The sequence below is a fragment of the Kwoniella dendrophila genome, chromosome 9 (genome assembly GCF_036810415.1).
Source record: "Kwoniella dendrophila CBS 6074 chromosome 9, complete sequence".
NCBI classification, from domain to species: domain Eukaryota; kingdom Fungi; phylum Basidiomycota; class Tremellomycetes; order Tremellales; family Cryptococcaceae; genus Kwoniella; species Kwoniella dendrophila.
The window spans coordinates 1042037-1058358 of NC_089484.1; the positions used below are offsets into that span (position 1 = coordinate 1042037).

At 44.4% G+C, this 16322-nt stretch overlaps 7 protein-coding genes across 7 annotated transcripts; 4 read left to right on the top strand and 3 right to left on the bottom strand.

The window, feature by feature from the left end:
* Nucleotides 1–2959: 2959 nt before the first annotated feature.
* Nucleotides 2960–4611, top strand: L201_006801 (uncharacterized protein; the record flags this gene model as incomplete). Its single annotated transcript, XM_066222519.1, has 6 exons — nt 2960–3155; nt 3198–3526; nt 3569–3936; nt 3991–4215; nt 4259–4381; nt 4437–4611. 6 exons carry the CDS (start codon nt 2960–2962, stop codon nt 4609–4611), a joined length of 1416 nt encoding a protein of 471 aa, XP_066078616.1.
* Nucleotides 4612–4697: 86 nt separating this feature from the next.
* On the bottom strand, nt 4698–5946 carry L201_006802 (uncharacterized protein; the record flags this gene model as incomplete). The annotated part of the gene is made up of 7 exons (XM_066222520.1): nt 4698–4755; nt 4815–4822; nt 4969–5282; nt 5448–5554; nt 5675–5793; nt 5841–5897; nt 5944–5946. 7 exons carry the CDS (start codon nt 5944–5946, stop codon nt 4698–4700), a joined length of 666 nt encoding a protein of 221 aa, XP_066078617.1.
* A 260-nt stretch (nt 5947–6206) lies between these two features.
* L201_006803 (uncharacterized protein) lies at nt 6207–7765 on the top strand (the record flags this gene model as incomplete). The annotated part of the gene is made up of 5 exons (XM_066222521.1): nt 6207–6320; nt 6511–6523; nt 6570–6691; nt 6755–7405; nt 7448–7765. 5 exons carry the CDS (start codon nt 6207–6209, stop codon nt 7763–7765), a joined length of 1218 nt encoding a protein of 405 aa, XP_066078618.1.
* A 32-nt stretch (nt 7766–7797) lies between these two features.
* On the bottom strand, nt 7798–9728 carry L201_006804 (uncharacterized protein; the record flags this gene model as incomplete). Its single annotated transcript, XM_066222522.1, has 9 exons — nt 7798–7865; nt 8014–8143; nt 8272–8330; nt 8448–8620; nt 8800–9008; nt 9052–9137; nt 9232–9462; nt 9569–9608; nt 9675–9728. The coding sequence occupies 9 exons, from the start codon at nt 9726–9728 to the stop codon at nt 7798–7800; spliced, it is 1050 nt and encodes a 349-aa protein (XP_066078619.1).
* Nucleotides 9729–11163: 1435 nt separating this feature from the next.
* L201_006805 (uncharacterized protein) lies at nt 11164–12127 on the bottom strand (the record flags this gene model as incomplete). Its single annotated transcript, XM_066222523.1, has 5 exons — nt 11164–11408; nt 11465–11534; nt 11601–11783; nt 11936–12032; nt 12084–12127. The coding sequence occupies 5 exons, from the start codon at nt 12125–12127 to the stop codon at nt 11164–11166; spliced, it is 639 nt and encodes a 212-aa protein (XP_066078620.1).
* Nucleotides 12128–12509: 382 nt separating this feature from the next.
* Nucleotides 12510–14328, top strand: L201_006806 (uncharacterized protein; the record flags this gene model as incomplete). The annotated part of the gene is made up of 6 exons (XM_066222524.1): nt 12510–12820; nt 12873–12927; nt 12969–13650; nt 13713–13786; nt 13829–14209; nt 14263–14328. The coding sequence occupies 6 exons, from the start codon at nt 12510–12512 to the stop codon at nt 14326–14328; spliced, it is 1569 nt and encodes a 522-aa protein (XP_066078621.1).
* Nucleotides 14329–14752: 424 nt separating this feature from the next.
* Nucleotides 14753–15798, top strand: L201_006807 (uncharacterized protein; the record flags this gene model as incomplete). Its single annotated transcript, XM_066222525.1, has 6 exons — nt 14753–14869; nt 14990–15178; nt 15236–15464; nt 15537–15576; nt 15635–15668; nt 15730–15798. The coding sequence occupies 6 exons, from the start codon at nt 14753–14755 to the stop codon at nt 15796–15798; spliced, it is 678 nt and encodes a 225-aa protein (XP_066078622.1).
* Between the last annotated feature and the right edge of the window lie 524 nt (nt 15799–16322).

Consider the following 16322-nt stretch of genomic DNA (forward strand, 5'->3'; position numbering starts at 1 on the left):
CAATTTGGGATCCGTTAGCTTGGGACCCCAACTATAGAAAAATGATAGGTCATGTTTGTCTTTTTCTGCGCTGTAATTGTGGTTTCAGGGCTGGCAGACACGAAGGTGATGTCAAGCTTAGCCTGAGCGCACTCCAGGTACTTTGCTTGAATGATGCTGCGCTGATGTTCCATGATTGCTCCTATAACAAGCTCATGTTATGCTTCAAAACGGTTTACGTATTCGTGTGCATCCCTGAGTGTTTTTCAGAACTGTCCATCACATCTGGGGAAAGGATAAAACAGTGATATCAGCACAAGCTGGCCATGTCGCAGATAGTTTTTGGGCCAGATGTGCTGTTATTATGCGCGGGAGCGTCGGCCTGACCATCTGGGAAAATGTCAATACAACTCGCGTTCAATTAGTCAATCTGGACTTGCACCCTGTTTCTTCAACAAATCTGCCCGGTCAATCTGCATATTCGACCTGAAGTATCAATCATAATTTAGTCACTTTGTAGGTGTCTGAAGAGATGTCCAGTAGAAATTATCATTCTCGGCTAGACTTGGAACAAAATCCTGACGGTAACAGTTTGTTCCGTGATAGCGATGTATTGAGATGACAAGTGGCTTTGAGAATGAAGGAAGATAGCTGCATTATGCAAAGCAGGGAAATGTTTCTACCTCTCATGACTTAAACAGTGAGAAGATATCTCCTTCGCCTGTCTGTGTCATCGATGAACTGCCACAAGCTGCATGCCCACCGTTACAAATGATATTCATTTACCTTGCAGTCTTTAAATGAGTGGCCAGCGGATGCACATATGTATCATGAAATCATGTTAGCTACTCCGCATTCAATAGTGGTATTCACTTGTTCACCACAGAAGACAGAAAGAGACTTGAAGTTCTTTTCTACTGGGCTTTGTAGGAGATGTGTCTTGCCAGAGAAGCCGCTATCAAGACATGGTTATAGGTCAATAATTCTCCATGTTGCTACCTATATCAGGGGTATACATTTAGGAATTTTCCATGTAACTTATGAATCCAAACTTATCTTGATATATGACAATATGCCATGAGATCTTGCCATGATTTCATGATTTAGAGCTTTAATTGATCCCCGTAAGCTGCGAGACGAGACAGATATACCTGCAGCTTAGGTGGACAATCAGCTCATCTCATGCAACGTATCACCCGGACTCCATAAATTATCCCCTAACTCTAGATTCAACAGCTGCCCTTTGATTACAGTATTGTCCCCAGTCGCATGGCTAAAGTCGATCTGAGACAAGTGGAAAATGACGTTTTGTAGGCTATTTTTTCTCAATTGAATACCTTTATTGTCTGCTTCTTCAGGGTGTAGTTGAAGAATGGAAGGTATCTCTGGTTCGTCTTCTATTTCTGTTACAAAAATTGAAGCCTAGATGTGCCTATATATACATCAATCAGCATTCTGCATTGTCTCTTGATCCCCTTTGAGTCTCATATTGTGATCATTCCGTACTCTGTCATCTCTTAGAAATTACACTCGTCATCGTCGCTACAAATTTACCCACCCAAAGCCGAGTGTATATTTAGGTTCCGACTGTCCAGTATAAGCGATGACAAGATGTATGCATCAAAGAGAAAGAAGAAGAAAGGAGAAGTGGATACAAGTATAAAGGTACTAAATACACTGGTGCGCTTAGTCCCGACACCGCTCAACAATATCGTTCGCCCTATCTCTATATCCCTTACTGCCTGCCTTCATTTAGCAGGCTCCTTGTATCATTGACGCTCTTCGCAAAACATGTCGTTGATCATTGTGATTGGTTGACAAGATCTTGAAAAACGACAACGGGTCATTTCTGCTTTGAAAAGCGGAAGTCAAAATGTAAGTATGGTTCCTTATCATGAAATTTCCTGGGAAGCCAAGGAAGTAGGTACGATGTCTCTTGAGACTACCGAGAAAGCAATTCTTGTCTATCAAAATATGCGCGAGGTAGAATCATGCAGCACCTAAAGAAACATTAGCCGCGCTAGCGTGATGTGAAGGTTGGGAAGGAGTTACATCCGAAGGAGCAAGATAGTTGATGCGGTCGGGTTTGCTCTTTTCAAGATCTGGGGGAAGGCCAGCGCGGACCAACAGAGTGAGTAAAAGCGTTACGTGGGTGCCGACGTAATGTTCTAATAGACTACAAAAGCGAAACTCCTTTGTGGGAAGAACCCTTCGAGGAAGAACATTATTACGGAAAGGCTTATCAACCGATCATCGAAGTCCAGTTGAGAGCAGAGGGATCAGTTACCCTGCATAGGGGTCCGGTGGATCACGTATCGAGGGAGATCACTGTGGAAAGCGATCACCAAACAGTTAACATTCGCCAGATTGTAGGCACAAGATGGCGTGAACAAGCCTCTTCTAAGCATTGATTCAGTCCGTTGCAAGCAGCTATGGCTGGAAAGTAGTTTACAAAGGCAAAAAGATCTACAAGTAAAGAGATTAGCATAAGCTGTAAACGATGTTGAGCGGGATCTTGAGCTAGAAATACAGGGATCATAGTGTCTTATGGACCGAGAATGACATCAAACCGTCAAGCGATAGCTACCACCTCACGGAAACAGAACGCTTGTGAGATTCGCAACACAGGCCTTTTCGGTAATTTGGGCTATGTTATGTCGTCTGGATGCTAAGTTTTCGGCATGATCAGTGTGAGATGACTCAACAGTGAGTCCCAGATACGAGGAATTGATTAGGCATTTAGCCGATAATTATAAATTTATTAGCCGCTCGCTCGACTTAATCGAGTCAGGGCCAGGTACCATTATCATCATACTGTAACCGTATGATCTTACCCCCGACAGCTACAGTAGGCTATATCTCCCTTATCGACTTGATATATTTTATCCAAATCATCGACTTGATAAAAAACATCGATATAAGCTGAGAGCAGATATCTCAGCTATCTCAATCTTCCATATCCCGTTGCGCAAATCAAATAATGAGTGAGCTTATAGAGCTACAAGCAAGACGGTATGCACCTGATCAAAATGACACGAACGCCCAACCTTCCGGTCAGCCTGCCGGAAAAGACGAAGAAATCGAAACCAGGTCTATAGAAGTCAGCGGCGTGATCGAAAATCAGACACAAACAGCAGAAGATGGAACTTCATTGGAGCCTCGACCGGACGCACCAGGTATGTATCAGACACAATCGAAGTGGTGCTGATTATCATTAGCCTTCGATGCGTATCCGGATGGGGGTCTCGCTGCATGGCTGCAAATCTTCTATTGCTTCTGCTTCTTCTTCACCACTCTAGGCGGTATTTATGCCTGGGGGATATTCCAAGACGCGTTACACGCTGCCCATGTAGCACCTACATCTACCCTCGCTTTCATTGGATCCTCACAGGGTGTTCTAGAAGGGCTTTTAGCTATTCCTATATCTGCCTTGGTTGTCAGATTTGGAAACCGGAATGTCGGTATTGTAGGAGCAATACTTTCTGGACTGGGACCTATTTTGGCAGGCTTTTGCTCTAGATCCGTACCAGGCTTGTTAATAACTGAAGTGAGTGGTATACTCCAAGGCAACGAAAGCTGACCTGTCCAGGGATTAGTATTCGGTTTTGGACAGGCTCTATGTTTTTTCTGTGCAGCAACTCTCCCATCTAGTTATTTCTTGCGTAAGAGGAATCTAGCCACCGGTCTGGTATATGCAGGCAGTGGTATCGGTGGAGCAGTCATCTCGGTAATAGCCAATGGGCTCATTAAAAGTGTTGGCATCCCCTGGGCATTTAGAACTCTGGGATTGATGTTTATGGCTATCAATCTCCCCTGTGCCATATTGTTGAAGCCTCGGCCAGACCTGTCACCTGTACCTCAAACCGCGGACAAGGGCAAGCGTCATCGATATGTGAATTTGACACTTTTGAAGGATATCCGATTCGTCCTGGTCTTATTTGGTTGCGCAGTCGCCCTGTTCCCACTATATGTGTGAGTGGAACCAGTAAAACAAATCGAGCTGATGTATAGTCCACCTTTCTTTTTGCCTATATTCGCGACATCCATCGGTCTTTCTTCCGGAGCCGCTTCAGGCCTGTTAGCAGGGTTTAACCTTGCTTCGGCTTGTGGAAGAATAGGATGGGGTTTTATGGCAGATAGATGGCTCGGATCTTTAAACTCGTTATATTTGTGTCTTGCGATGAACGCGATTTCTACGCTGGTGATTTGGCCAATAGCTGGAGATGTTGGACCTCTGTAAGTTCCACATGGTGTCAAAGATATGCTGATGACCTTATAGCGCTCTTTTCGCCGTCGTTAACGGATTTTGTGCTGGAGGGTTCTTCTCCCTCATCCCCGGCGTTGTCTCATCGACTTTCACCGACATCGATTTACCAGTAGCATTCAGTATGATCATTTCCTTGTGGGCGCCGGGATAGTAAGTACAAATCGCTCTGAACGTTGCTGACTTATTTCAGTTTCCTGGGGGCACCCATAGGTGGGTATCTTTTACAGGCTTTTGGCGGTCCGGATACTGGCTATCAAGCATATAGACCTGCGATCTTCTATGCAGGAGGTTTAAGTGCGTTGAGTGCTTTAATGATATTCGGAGTAAGACTAAAGCAAGGGGGCAATTGGCGAAGGAAAGTGTAAAACAAAGTAGTAGAGATGTGTTATAGATATGGAAATTAAATGCTGCCTGTTTGATGCAGAAAGTCACATGATTACATATAATTAATTTAACTAGCAAAATCGGATACACATTCCCAGCCTTGACTTAATCCTTCTTTCCATAGACTGACTTTACCGTCACCACAACTGACGGCTAAAATGTTCCCAGCCAGTGACCAACTAACCCTCCATACTGCATCAGGGAAATGAGGGTCTTGAGAATTGGGTAAACTAGGCAGTAATGGTGTAGAAGACCATGGCGATGATGGAGATGGGCGAGTATGAATGAGAACAGTTCGATCCTGATTGTCAGCTCAAGTCGCGCTGCCGCATACTCACCTGTGAAGCTGATGCAATGTACATTCCCGGAAGACCTATATTTGGTGCCCAAGCAACATCTCTAACCCAATCTTCGTGTCCCTTGATGACTTCTTCTTCAGTCCATTTCTTAGCTTCTTCATCGTATCCCCAAATTCGAATGAGATTGTCTGATCCGGCGGTGACAAAACGTTTTTGCGGTGAAAGGGATGATTGACCTTGTTGAGCTCTGCCTGTAGCTGGTGCTGTAGTTGAGACGACGGAAGGTGCCCATGATACAGCATTTGCTCCAGTTCCATGAGCAGGGAAAATGGAAACATCGGTGGACCCATCATCTGGTAAATTAGCGGGAATCTGATCCATAGAAACTTACTTTGGAAATTCAAGACCGAAACTTTGCCATCACTTGAAGCGCATGCAAGGATAGGTCCGAGATCGTAAGGAGCCCAGGCGATAGAATTGACTAATCGTTAGCGTGAGCATACACGAAGTAAACTCACCACTTGCGCTATGCAATGTATGTTCTTTTATTCTCTCCCACCCATCTTGCAGCTCCCCTCCGCTACCTTTGCCTTGACCCGAGCCTACTTCTTTCCAGATAAATACTCTACCATCATATGAACAGGAAGCGAGAAGAGATCCAAATGTGGGGTGTGCCCATGCAAGTTGCCATACTGGGGCGGTGTGACTGACAGAGGTTAGCAAGATTCGTCGTCGGAGTACTTACCCTTTGAGGATTACTGGTTCGCCTTTAGCTTCACCTTTGACTACATTGAATATACGAATAGTTTTATCTGAGGAGCATGTTGCGAGACGTTTACCGTAATAATCAAGTTGAGCATCATGCTGTAGTTTTGTCAGCAATGATTTGATGTTGGAGAGGATGAACGCACTATCATATCCTCATGTTGAGTTTCTACAGGAACGGGTTTGGACGTTTGCGCGACAGACTAGACAAGTGTTAGCCATTGTCTAAGTTCAGGCCCAGTCACTCACCATCTTTGCAGACGAGGGGTGTCGGTTATATAATTGAAAGTTGAGCGGAAGAAGAAGGGAATATAGATAAGAATTATAGATGAAAGTTGATGACGATACAAGAAAGCAGCGAAGGAGCGGTTGAAGCGTGGCAGAATTATTGTCAATCTAGCTGAATTACGTAAACCTACACTTGTGGTTCTCGACGCGTCTGCTATGATATGTAATGTTGAAAGTTCTTGGGGTTTGGTCAATTCTTCATTTATACCCACGTTAAAGACATAATGTCAAACTTGGAAGATATCATCAGAACAGCTCACAGAGAGCATGAGGGTGACAATGGAAATGTGGAGGATCTTATCAACGAGATCAAGGGGCAATTAGCCGATATCCCAAGCGTGAGTATCTTGCTGAATGTAATACGCTTACATTTTTAGATTCCTCGCTTAGGGCAATCCTCCAAGCCGCTATCTTTGGTATCCTTCCAGTGCTTGCTGCAGGACACGGGCTACCCAATGGAGGTGTATCTGCCAGGAGAGCACGTAGAGGGGGAGGTAGATTGGTCTAAACTTAGAGAACGTTGGGTAGGATGGGGTGTTGAGTGAGTTTATCGATATTCGAGTATAGCTGATCCTGCAGAATACCAGGAGCACAAGCTTGGACCAATAAGGAAGTTCGGGAAGATGGCATAAATCCACTGCCAGATTCTGTTCATGCAAAATACCCCTTGCCTGGTAGAAAAGGGGATTATATCGGCGCTTTGATCAAGGTGAGTGTGGTTGAAAAACGAACTTTACTAATAGTTTAGGTATACGATGATGTGGCTTTCAAGCCAGCTTCCACTCACCATTTCATCGGTATCCTGTCGACCGCCCCGTTACCCTCAAACGAACCAGAGAGTGCAGAAGTCGTACCCACAATACACGTGATGAAGATTGTGGATGAAGCAAATGATCACGCAATAGAACCGGATAGAAACGATTTGGTGGATTTTTTGGCAGGAGCTTTCAGTCCTCCAGATCGTACAGCGGGAGAGCTACTGCTATTGCTGTTGATATCATCACCGGCATCAAGACCTGTGGCAATGAGTCCACTCGGTACTTTGTCGATCAACTTTAGACGGAAAGACGAAACAGCGACAGCCAACTTTGCGAATGTCATAGGAGAAGTTACGCCCAGAGTGGTAAACCTACCTTTATCGATAGACCTGCTTCACTCGCATCCGTTCTTACCTTCATCAACCGATTCATCGTCACTTGATGCAGGACTGCTCCAGCTGTCGGAAGGGACAGTATTGATTGTAGAAGAAGATGCTATGGGCAGTGGAGGCAAGTTGGAAGAAAAAGCGGTCAAGAACTTGAAAGCTTTAGCAGAGTGCATGGTTGAGCAAAGGGTGAGGTATGAATACCCTTATATGGATGGACTGAAGATGGATTGCGCTATCAGAGTATCTGTGCTGAGTCAAGGGAAGAGTCTGCTGCCGGTGAGTGAAACACTGTGATGAATATAACTGAAATCAAATTAGGTCGATATCGATATACCTGTGAATGGGAACGACAATATAACTTCACAAGCCGCATTGCCACAGTTGCGGGCATATCTCGCAACCGCATCTTCTGCTCGACATTCAGCTAAGTTAGAGATACCCGATGATGTTGCGGAGATCATTCAAGATGCGTTCGTACAAGGAAGGAGAGAAAGTGCCAATAGTGCGGAAGCGACGCTGAAGAGGCGTATGAAATTGGCTAGATTGATGGCGTTGTCATACCCTGAAGGAAAGTTGACGAAAGAAGTATGGGAAAGGACAGTCAAATTAGACGAAACTATCGAGTCCAGAAAGTAATACCGTACATGACAAACAATTTATGTATACAATTAAGCGTCTATGAGATTCTCCTCCTTCTTCTCCTCGGTTTGCTTGGTAGTTTTTCGAGAGTAGAATTCTGCGAGAATCTGTTGATGTCAGCGGAGCTCGACAGACAGTTAAACTCACCTTTGGGTTGATTCGGTTGAGAGATTCCTTGGGGAAGATTCTAAGAAGGTCCCAGGCGATATCTAATGATTCAAAGATAGTTCTAGCTTCGTAACTACCTTGGCCGACAAACTCTTTTTCGAATCGATCGAGGAATTCAAGGGCAAGTTTATCATCGGCAGAAAGAGCTTCTTCACCAACGACGGCTTTCATTGAGGCAGCATCTTTACCAACAGCGTATTTGGCATACTAAAGGGGTATTAGCGAAGGAGCTTTCGTATGAGACTTACCAATTGATTTGAGACATCTCCGTGATCTTTTCGGGTAAGCTTCTCACCAATAGCACTCTTCATAAGACGTGAAAGCGATGGAAGTACATTGATAGGTGGGTAAATTTGTCGGTTGTGCAATTGTCGATCAACGAAGATTTGACCCTCTGCATGTCAGCGACAATCAGATAGATGTAGACTCACCAGTGATATAACCAGTCAAATCAGGAATAGGATGGGTGATATCTGCATGTCAGCGGTATTCAATCAAGTTAACAACTTACCATCATTGGGCATTGTCAAGATTGGAACTTGAGTAATTGACCCATTTCTACCTTCTACTCGACCAGCACGTTCGTACAATGTCGACAAATCGGTATAGAGATAACCGGGGTAACCTCGTCGACCTGGTACTTCTTCTCGAGCAGCGGAGACCTCTCGAAGAGCATCGGCGTAACTGACTGTCAGCAAAGTTCTTTGGAATAGTTTACTCACCTCGACATATCGGTCATGACGACAAGCACGTGTTTCTCGAGTTGATAGGCGAAGTATTCGGCGGTAGTTAAAGCGAGACGAGGAGTAATAATACGTTCGATACTATATTGTCAGCAGAATTTGGATTGGGGTGCAACTTACGTTGGATCAGAAGCAAGATTGACGAATAAAGTAGAGTTGGAGATACTTCCACTTTCTTCGAAATCTTGTTTGAAGAATCGAGCGGTTTCCATGTTGACACCCATGGCCGCGAAGACAATGGAGAAATTGTCTTCGTGACCATCGTGGACACCTTTGGTAGCTCCCGGTCGCTTGACAAGACCAGCTTGTCGACAAATTTGGGCGGCAATCTTAAGGGGTTAGTTAGCGAGGATCATAGTTCTAGAAACTTACTTCATTGTGAGGAAGACCAGCAGCTGAGAAGATAGGAATCTTTTGACCACGAGCAATAGAGTTCATGGTATCAATGGTAGAGATACCTGTCTGGATCATCTCTTCCGGGTAAATACGAGAGTATGGATTGATAGGAGAACCTGAACATTTTAGCAATGTCCAACAACGTCTAAAACTCACCATTGATATCAAGGTAATCCTCTGCCCATACTTTTGGTCCATTGTCAATTGGATTACCACTACCATTGAAAACACGTCCTAACATATCTTCAGATACAGCGAGTTTCATTGACGAACCGGAAAATGCGATACGGGTGGCTGAAGTATCTACACCGGAAGTACCTTCGAATACCTGAACGACAGCCTTTTTACCACTAACTTCGAGGACTTGACCTCCTCGAGTTGTTCCATCTGGAAGGGTAAGTTGAACAATTTCGTTGTATGAGGGGAATGAGACGTTATCGAGCACAACCAAAGGACTAAGATATCAGCGATGGCAACGTTCTCAATCACTCACCCGTTAACTGCTGATACGGTCCGGTAGTCCATTCGTGGATCTACACCATAGGATCTAACGGCAGCGGCCTAATTGTCAGCCGAATTCGACATGTATATATACTCACCGCGTTGATTTGAGCGAGCTCTGAATCGGATATTCTTGGGTCTGCGTTGACCATTGTGATTGCATGTATAATGGATGAAAGGAGAGGTGAATGAATGGGATAATACATTTAACAATATAATGATGATAGCGATGACACTATATGTTCAGCCATACTCATCGTGCGTCAGGGTGGATGTTCAGTTTGAATAGGTATCTCATTTAAGCATTCTCAGGCGGTCTTGGCCGGAATCTAACATACAATTATATATATATACTATATAGATGATATGTGGAGGTGATACACCTCCTGCTTACTATAAGACATGCTTTTTACTATGCCTACTTTTGTTTGCAGTCAAGTTCATAGTAATTGTAAATGTCAAGCAGTCAAGCTCAGCTTCAACAACGTTTACATGGTGAAGTAGGCTCATGAGTGTCAATTCTGGTCATCGATATATTGCGTTTGGCAATAATCTATGCGGCAATTTGGATCCAGCATGCTCATCGGTCATAAGAGCTCCTACAGATGTATCTGATAAATTTAAGACTAGTAAAGTATGCTGGACTAGTTGGACTTGTACCATCGGTACAGGTAGGTCGATGTGCTGCATTATACTGACTACGACTGACCCTTTGAAGCAGATCCGCTCACCATTTGCAACAACGATACCTCTCTTTCGATCAAAGCCAATGTCAAGCGTATAATCGGAAATGACGAACCAGTGGCATTTCTGTTGGAAACGGGTCAGATCCAGTCATCAAACGCAGCAGAATCATCTGAAAAATGGGACGACGTTGTGATGACTGGTCTTGGCACGGTATACGCCTGCAAAAGTGAGTGTTTAATCGCCTATCTTGAGCTAACCAACGTTGATCTTCCAGACTGTGACGTTTTCCGGTACGAATCCCTCGACGATTTGATGGTCAATAGAGATGCCTTTGGCCCTATCCAAGGCTTGCCGGTATCGGACCAGGAATCGCATCTGAGTAAACGTCTCAAGCTATTTGCAACAGAGTCTCGCGGCTTTGTGCATGTCAGCGGACTAGCAGAAATGCTGTACGAAATTATCGACGTCCGATCGCTTCCACCTCACCTCGTCAAATCAACGAATCCCGTTCAGCTAGAGTATATACCAGATCTAGAAGCAGTGGGAGCGCTCAAAATCTCGACAGGATCTGGTAACCGCCTGGGCATAATTACAGAAGTTGGATCGGCATATATACTGCCTTTTAAAGGGGATATCGAGGAGATTTCCTTTGACGAGCAAGACATCCGCTTGATGGGACTTGGGGTAGATTTCGAGGTCATCGTGACGAACAAGGATATCTTTGTCCGCGGATCAAGTGAGTACTGCCTTGCCATTGACTAGGCTAACATTTAGATCAATTTGGACAATTAGGTATACCGGGCGTCGTTACAGCTTCTCAATTCGTGCCCCTTCACATTGAGGGATACACCGCTGAGAATGTTACCCAGATATATACATCTAGATGGTCTACTATACTAGTCATGCAGAAATGAACGATCCAGCGCCCGCTTTACACTGCTCCAACACAGCTTCGCATGCCTCGTTGAACGCCAAAGTCATCCCTTCTTCCCCTTCTCCAGGTTGGACTACACGCAGACGATCTGCCCATTCCTGTTTGACTGGTCCCTTTTCAATTTCCTCGAAGATACTACTATGAGCTTTTACGTATCCCGGCCATACAATCTTTTCGAAATACCCTGGGGGATCCACCCATACACCGCCGTCTGCCGCATCATCAGGATCTGATTATCAGTCCCAAGTACGAATGGATTGAACTCACGTTGCAACACATAAACCTGTCTCTCATCCCGTCTAGCCTTCAGGGTATCGTACGGTACTCGCAGAAATATCTTCACATCCAGATTGTCGACAACATCCTGATTGGGTCAGCAATTGCTCGTCCTATCAGTACTTACTTTATCCCAGTACAGTACGAATCCATCCACGATATACCATATCAATTCAACCCCTTGATCTCTTTGTTCGTTTATATATTTGTGAAACCGATCCTCCCATTTTGAGAAGACTGCTTCCCGTATTCCCACTTCTACTTGCTTGTTGAGATGATCATGTGATGGATGACCTCCATGTTGACCTGTCTGGCGTACTTGTCGTAAGATGGAGCGGAATTCTGACCACATTATACAGGTCTCGGGATCATCCCAATCTTGCAAATCAGGATATTGTGCCGAATAAGGGACTTTCTCTTCAGGCTGATTTGTCAGTAGTGTCAGGCTCTCAAGCTACTTACAGGGCAGAAGTCGTCCTGATGGATGATGTTGGTGCCATTTGGCAAGGCTCGTCGAAGATGTTTGGCGAGAAGCGTCTTTCCGGAACAGCTTGCACCTCTGTATCAATTTCTTAGCTCAAATGTATTTTCTCACAAGAAGAATACTCACCCAATCCCGACCACTATGATCCGCTTCCTTAGCTGAGAGGTCATTGCTGTATTTCTTGCTGCTATCGCTGATAGCAAGTGAAATCAGCTAGCTATCTTATCTTTTAACGCTTGACAAAGATAGGAAGACCTCCACATGGCAAGTACTGCAGACTGGTTACGTAACTTATGTCACGGGGAGTCTTTGTGTGTTGTCATTGCATGATATGTAAACCGTAACCTCGTGTTTTTCATCCGCTTCCTCTTATCTCTTAACTGATTTTCAACATTTACCATTCCACCTCAAGTTTCTCATATTGCCGAGCATCTTACTTTGAAGATCATACAGTTCAGCAGAGCTCTCAATAATAGCTTCCCGCCTTGAGGTCCACTCCACCCACCCCTAAAACCCATGGCAACACCTCGAATAGCTGTTGCCAAGCCTGCAATGGTTCTCACTCCTCACGTCAATGTCGACTCTCCTGGTCAGATATCTCCTTCAACCTCAGCAATCAGGCCAGGTTCTTCATCTCTGCCAAACACCTCATCTATAGACTCATACTTTCCTCACGTTAACTCCGGGTCGAGCATCCCTCGATTACGCAAAACATCCACCAGCAGTTTCTCCAAATTGTCGGAATTTTCCCTGGACGAGCTGCTTTTAGATGAAAAGGATAGATATACTCCCGAAGCAGACCCACAAGGTCAGATCAACTCTCTCGCTGGAGTCCGACATGTTACGCTGAGTGTTGATCCTTCGTAAGTGACCTCGCATCTGTTACCTGCGAATTCAGCTCACAATCGACAACAGTGAATGGAGACATCCAGTATTCAAACAGAAAGTCCTGAGTGTGCTTCGTCGATTGGTGAGTTCAGCAATTGCTTATACAACGCTAATACATGGCAGAAAGTACCGTTGTGGTCCAACCCCTTGCTCAAACCTTCCTCAATACACCTTCAAAAAGTGTCTGGCGCTTTGACAAATGCCGTTTTCTTCGTATCTTTTAATCCAGCTCCAAACCCTACTTCACCGTCAGAATCGCCTCTTCTTACCCCAACCATGCCAGCTTCCGATCCCTCACATCCACCACCGCTTACCCCGGACCAATACCCTCCAACTCTGCTTTTCCGTGTATATGGTGTAGGTTCCGATGCTCTTATATCGAGAACAGAAGAGTTGAGGATCCTTTATGTCCTCAACTCCGAATATCATTTCGGTCCAAAAGTATACGGCACGTTCCAGAACGGAAGGGTTGAACAATTTTTCCCATCTCGAGCATTGACGGCAAAAGAACTTCGAGAACCGAAAATCTACCGAAGCGTAGCTCGAAGAATGAGGGAATTGCATTCTGTAGATCTGAGACTATTAGGCTACGAGAATGGTAAAAACACCGAACCTATGATATGGAAATCGCTTGCTGAGTGGTTAGCTAATAGCGAGGAAGTCATAGCAATGTTGGGTGAAGTAGGTGGAAAATGGGACACATGGGTAGCGAGCTACGGCTTACATAAGATACAGCAAGAAATCGAGACGTATAGGCGGTGGATCGAAGGAGAAGCTGGAAAAGGCAAAGGAGTTGTGTTTGCTCGTAAGTCTGTCATGGCCAGCTCATCAGCATCAAAAAGCATTCTTCCTGCTGACTTGTCACAGATAATGATACCCAGTATGGTAATCTACTGCTATTGGATACCGAATTGAAACCTGGTGCGCCAGAGCATCACAGAGTAAGTTTGCATATGATCGACCACTCGCTGATCGGTTTTTAGTATATTGTCATTGATTTCGAATACGCTTGTCCTAATGCTCGGGGTTATGACATTGCGAACCATTTCCACGAATGGCAAGCAAACTACCACCATCCTACCCTTTCACACTCACTTCGAGACCACTACCTCTACCCAACCCTGGAGGAAAGGGAAGACTTCTATCGTGCTTATCTGTCCATTGAGTTAGATGGAAGTGAGGAAATCGTCCATAGTCGAAAGGATGTGCTGCGTGAAAAGGTTGAAGCCTTGGAAAGGGAAGTCAGAATCTGGAGTCCTGCTTGCAGTTTGTTATGGTCTTTGTGGGGTATAATCTCGGCGCAAGAGCAAGTTGAAGCGATCGCAGAAAATAAAGAGGGTTATGTACCAGAATTTGACTCGCTGGTAAGTTTTGTTCATCTCAACTTAGATTGTTTAGGCTGACATACGCTTGATAGGCCTATGCTGCTGGTAGAATGGAAATGTTCCGTAAAGAAGCGAAAGAGCTTGGTGTACCTCTTTGATATAGAGAAAGACAATACATGTATATACACTTGTTATCTCTGAACACTCACATGCATATCCATATCCATCAACATTAATATTATTTGTTCATGTCAAGTCTAACCAACACCTGTTCGGTGATAATCGGTATCTTAACCGTGTACAACCGTGGGAACATTAGTGGAATGACGCAGTAATGGAATGTTCTTAATAATCCCAATTCCCAATAATATTAATATGTCTCAATTCTCTCATGATCTAAATGTCGCAATTACATGATTATCATAAATACCTCAATCTTCTTCTTTCAACCTCTCAGTCCTCATTCAGTATATATCACATCACTTACAACCTATAGCTTTAATCAAAGCGCTCAATAGCCAGTTACCGATTCAACGTCACCATTACATACTTGCTTGTCCTTCTCTCTTAAAACTTTTCAAAATGGTCGCTATCACCAGAATCGCTTCAAGAGTCGCTGCTCCTCTCAAATCAAGAGCTTTCGCTGTCATGTCTGCCAGAGGAAAACATACCTTACCAGAGCTTCCTTACGCTTACGATGTAAGTGCGCCTGTATACGCACAAAGTTTTGCGGCGCACAAGAAAGCATACTTTTGCCTTGTTTTGCGCCTTTACCGTAGCTCATGTCGACATTTGTGCTGATCAACCCCACAAATACAGGCTCTTGAACCATCAATCTCTTCTGAGATTATGACTCTTCATCACACCAAGCACCATCAAACATATGTCAACGGTCTCAACGCCGCCGAAGAATCTCTTCAAAAGCTCCAAGCTTCTAATGACGTAAAAGGTGCTATCGCCTTGCAACCTGCCTTGAAATTTAACGGCGGTGGTCACATCAACCATTCTGTAAGTCAAGGATCAACTTTCCAACTTACACAGCGCTAACTTAATAACCTGTTCTAGCTCTTCTGGAAAAACCTTGCTCCAACCGGTTCCAACCAAGCAAAATTCCCATCATCTGGTGCTCTTTACGACCAAGTCCAAGCTGACTTTGGTGGATTTGAAAACCTCAAGAAGGAAGTCAACACCAAGACCGCCGGTGTACAAGGTTCTGGTTGGGGATGGTTAGGTTACAACAAAGGTACTAAGAAATTAGAAGTTGTTACCACCGCTAACCAAGATCCTCTTCTTTGTGAGTTCGCAGTTGTTTTATCCTCGACACGTCTCACAAATGTGGTTTACTAACCGATCCCTCTTATATTAGCTCACGTACCTATTATTGGTATTGATATTTGGGAACATGCGTAAGTTAGCAAAACTTATATACCATTCCAGCTTATTGGCTGACCCATTGTCATACAGTTTCTACCTTCAATACAAGAATGTCAAACCAGATGTGAGTAGTAATTTCTACCTTGTTTCGTAGTAACGACCTCATTGCTGATAATCGTAAACAGTACCTCAACGCTATTTGGGACGTCATCAACTTCGAAGAAGCTGAGAAAAGACTCAAAGAAGCTTTGTAAACTCTTATTCGCAAGCTATAAAAAAAGGTTGATATAAATCGGAAAATGCAGACGTCGAGTATCAAATCGAATGCATGGTATCGCAGTTAGAATTCTACAGATCGTCGACTGAGATTTGGCAGGACTACCTCATTAACCAGTCCCAACCCACTTGGAGTCAAGGTTCGTTGCGCTGCTCCAGCTATGTTTCTCTATCACCATAGAGTCTTGAATACTAGCACGCCGTTTCTTCGACTTTCTCTGATCTGGTAAAGTCTGCTCGTCATTTGGTTTCTTTCCAGTCGTCCAATTTAACATTTCCTCATATGAACAAATCTTCCATTTCGACTGCTCGTCGATTCTGCCTATGGGACGTACCCAGACCAAATTATCCCAAAATCGGCGATAAGTCCTACGCAAGAGTCTGGAGTCTAACCGGCGAGGGGGACCCCATATATTGGGGTTCTGTCTCGTTGCTTTAGGTCGAGGTGGGAACAGGGGCTGTTCTCTTAAGCCAATTTGACGTTTTGAAGGGAATATTCGTT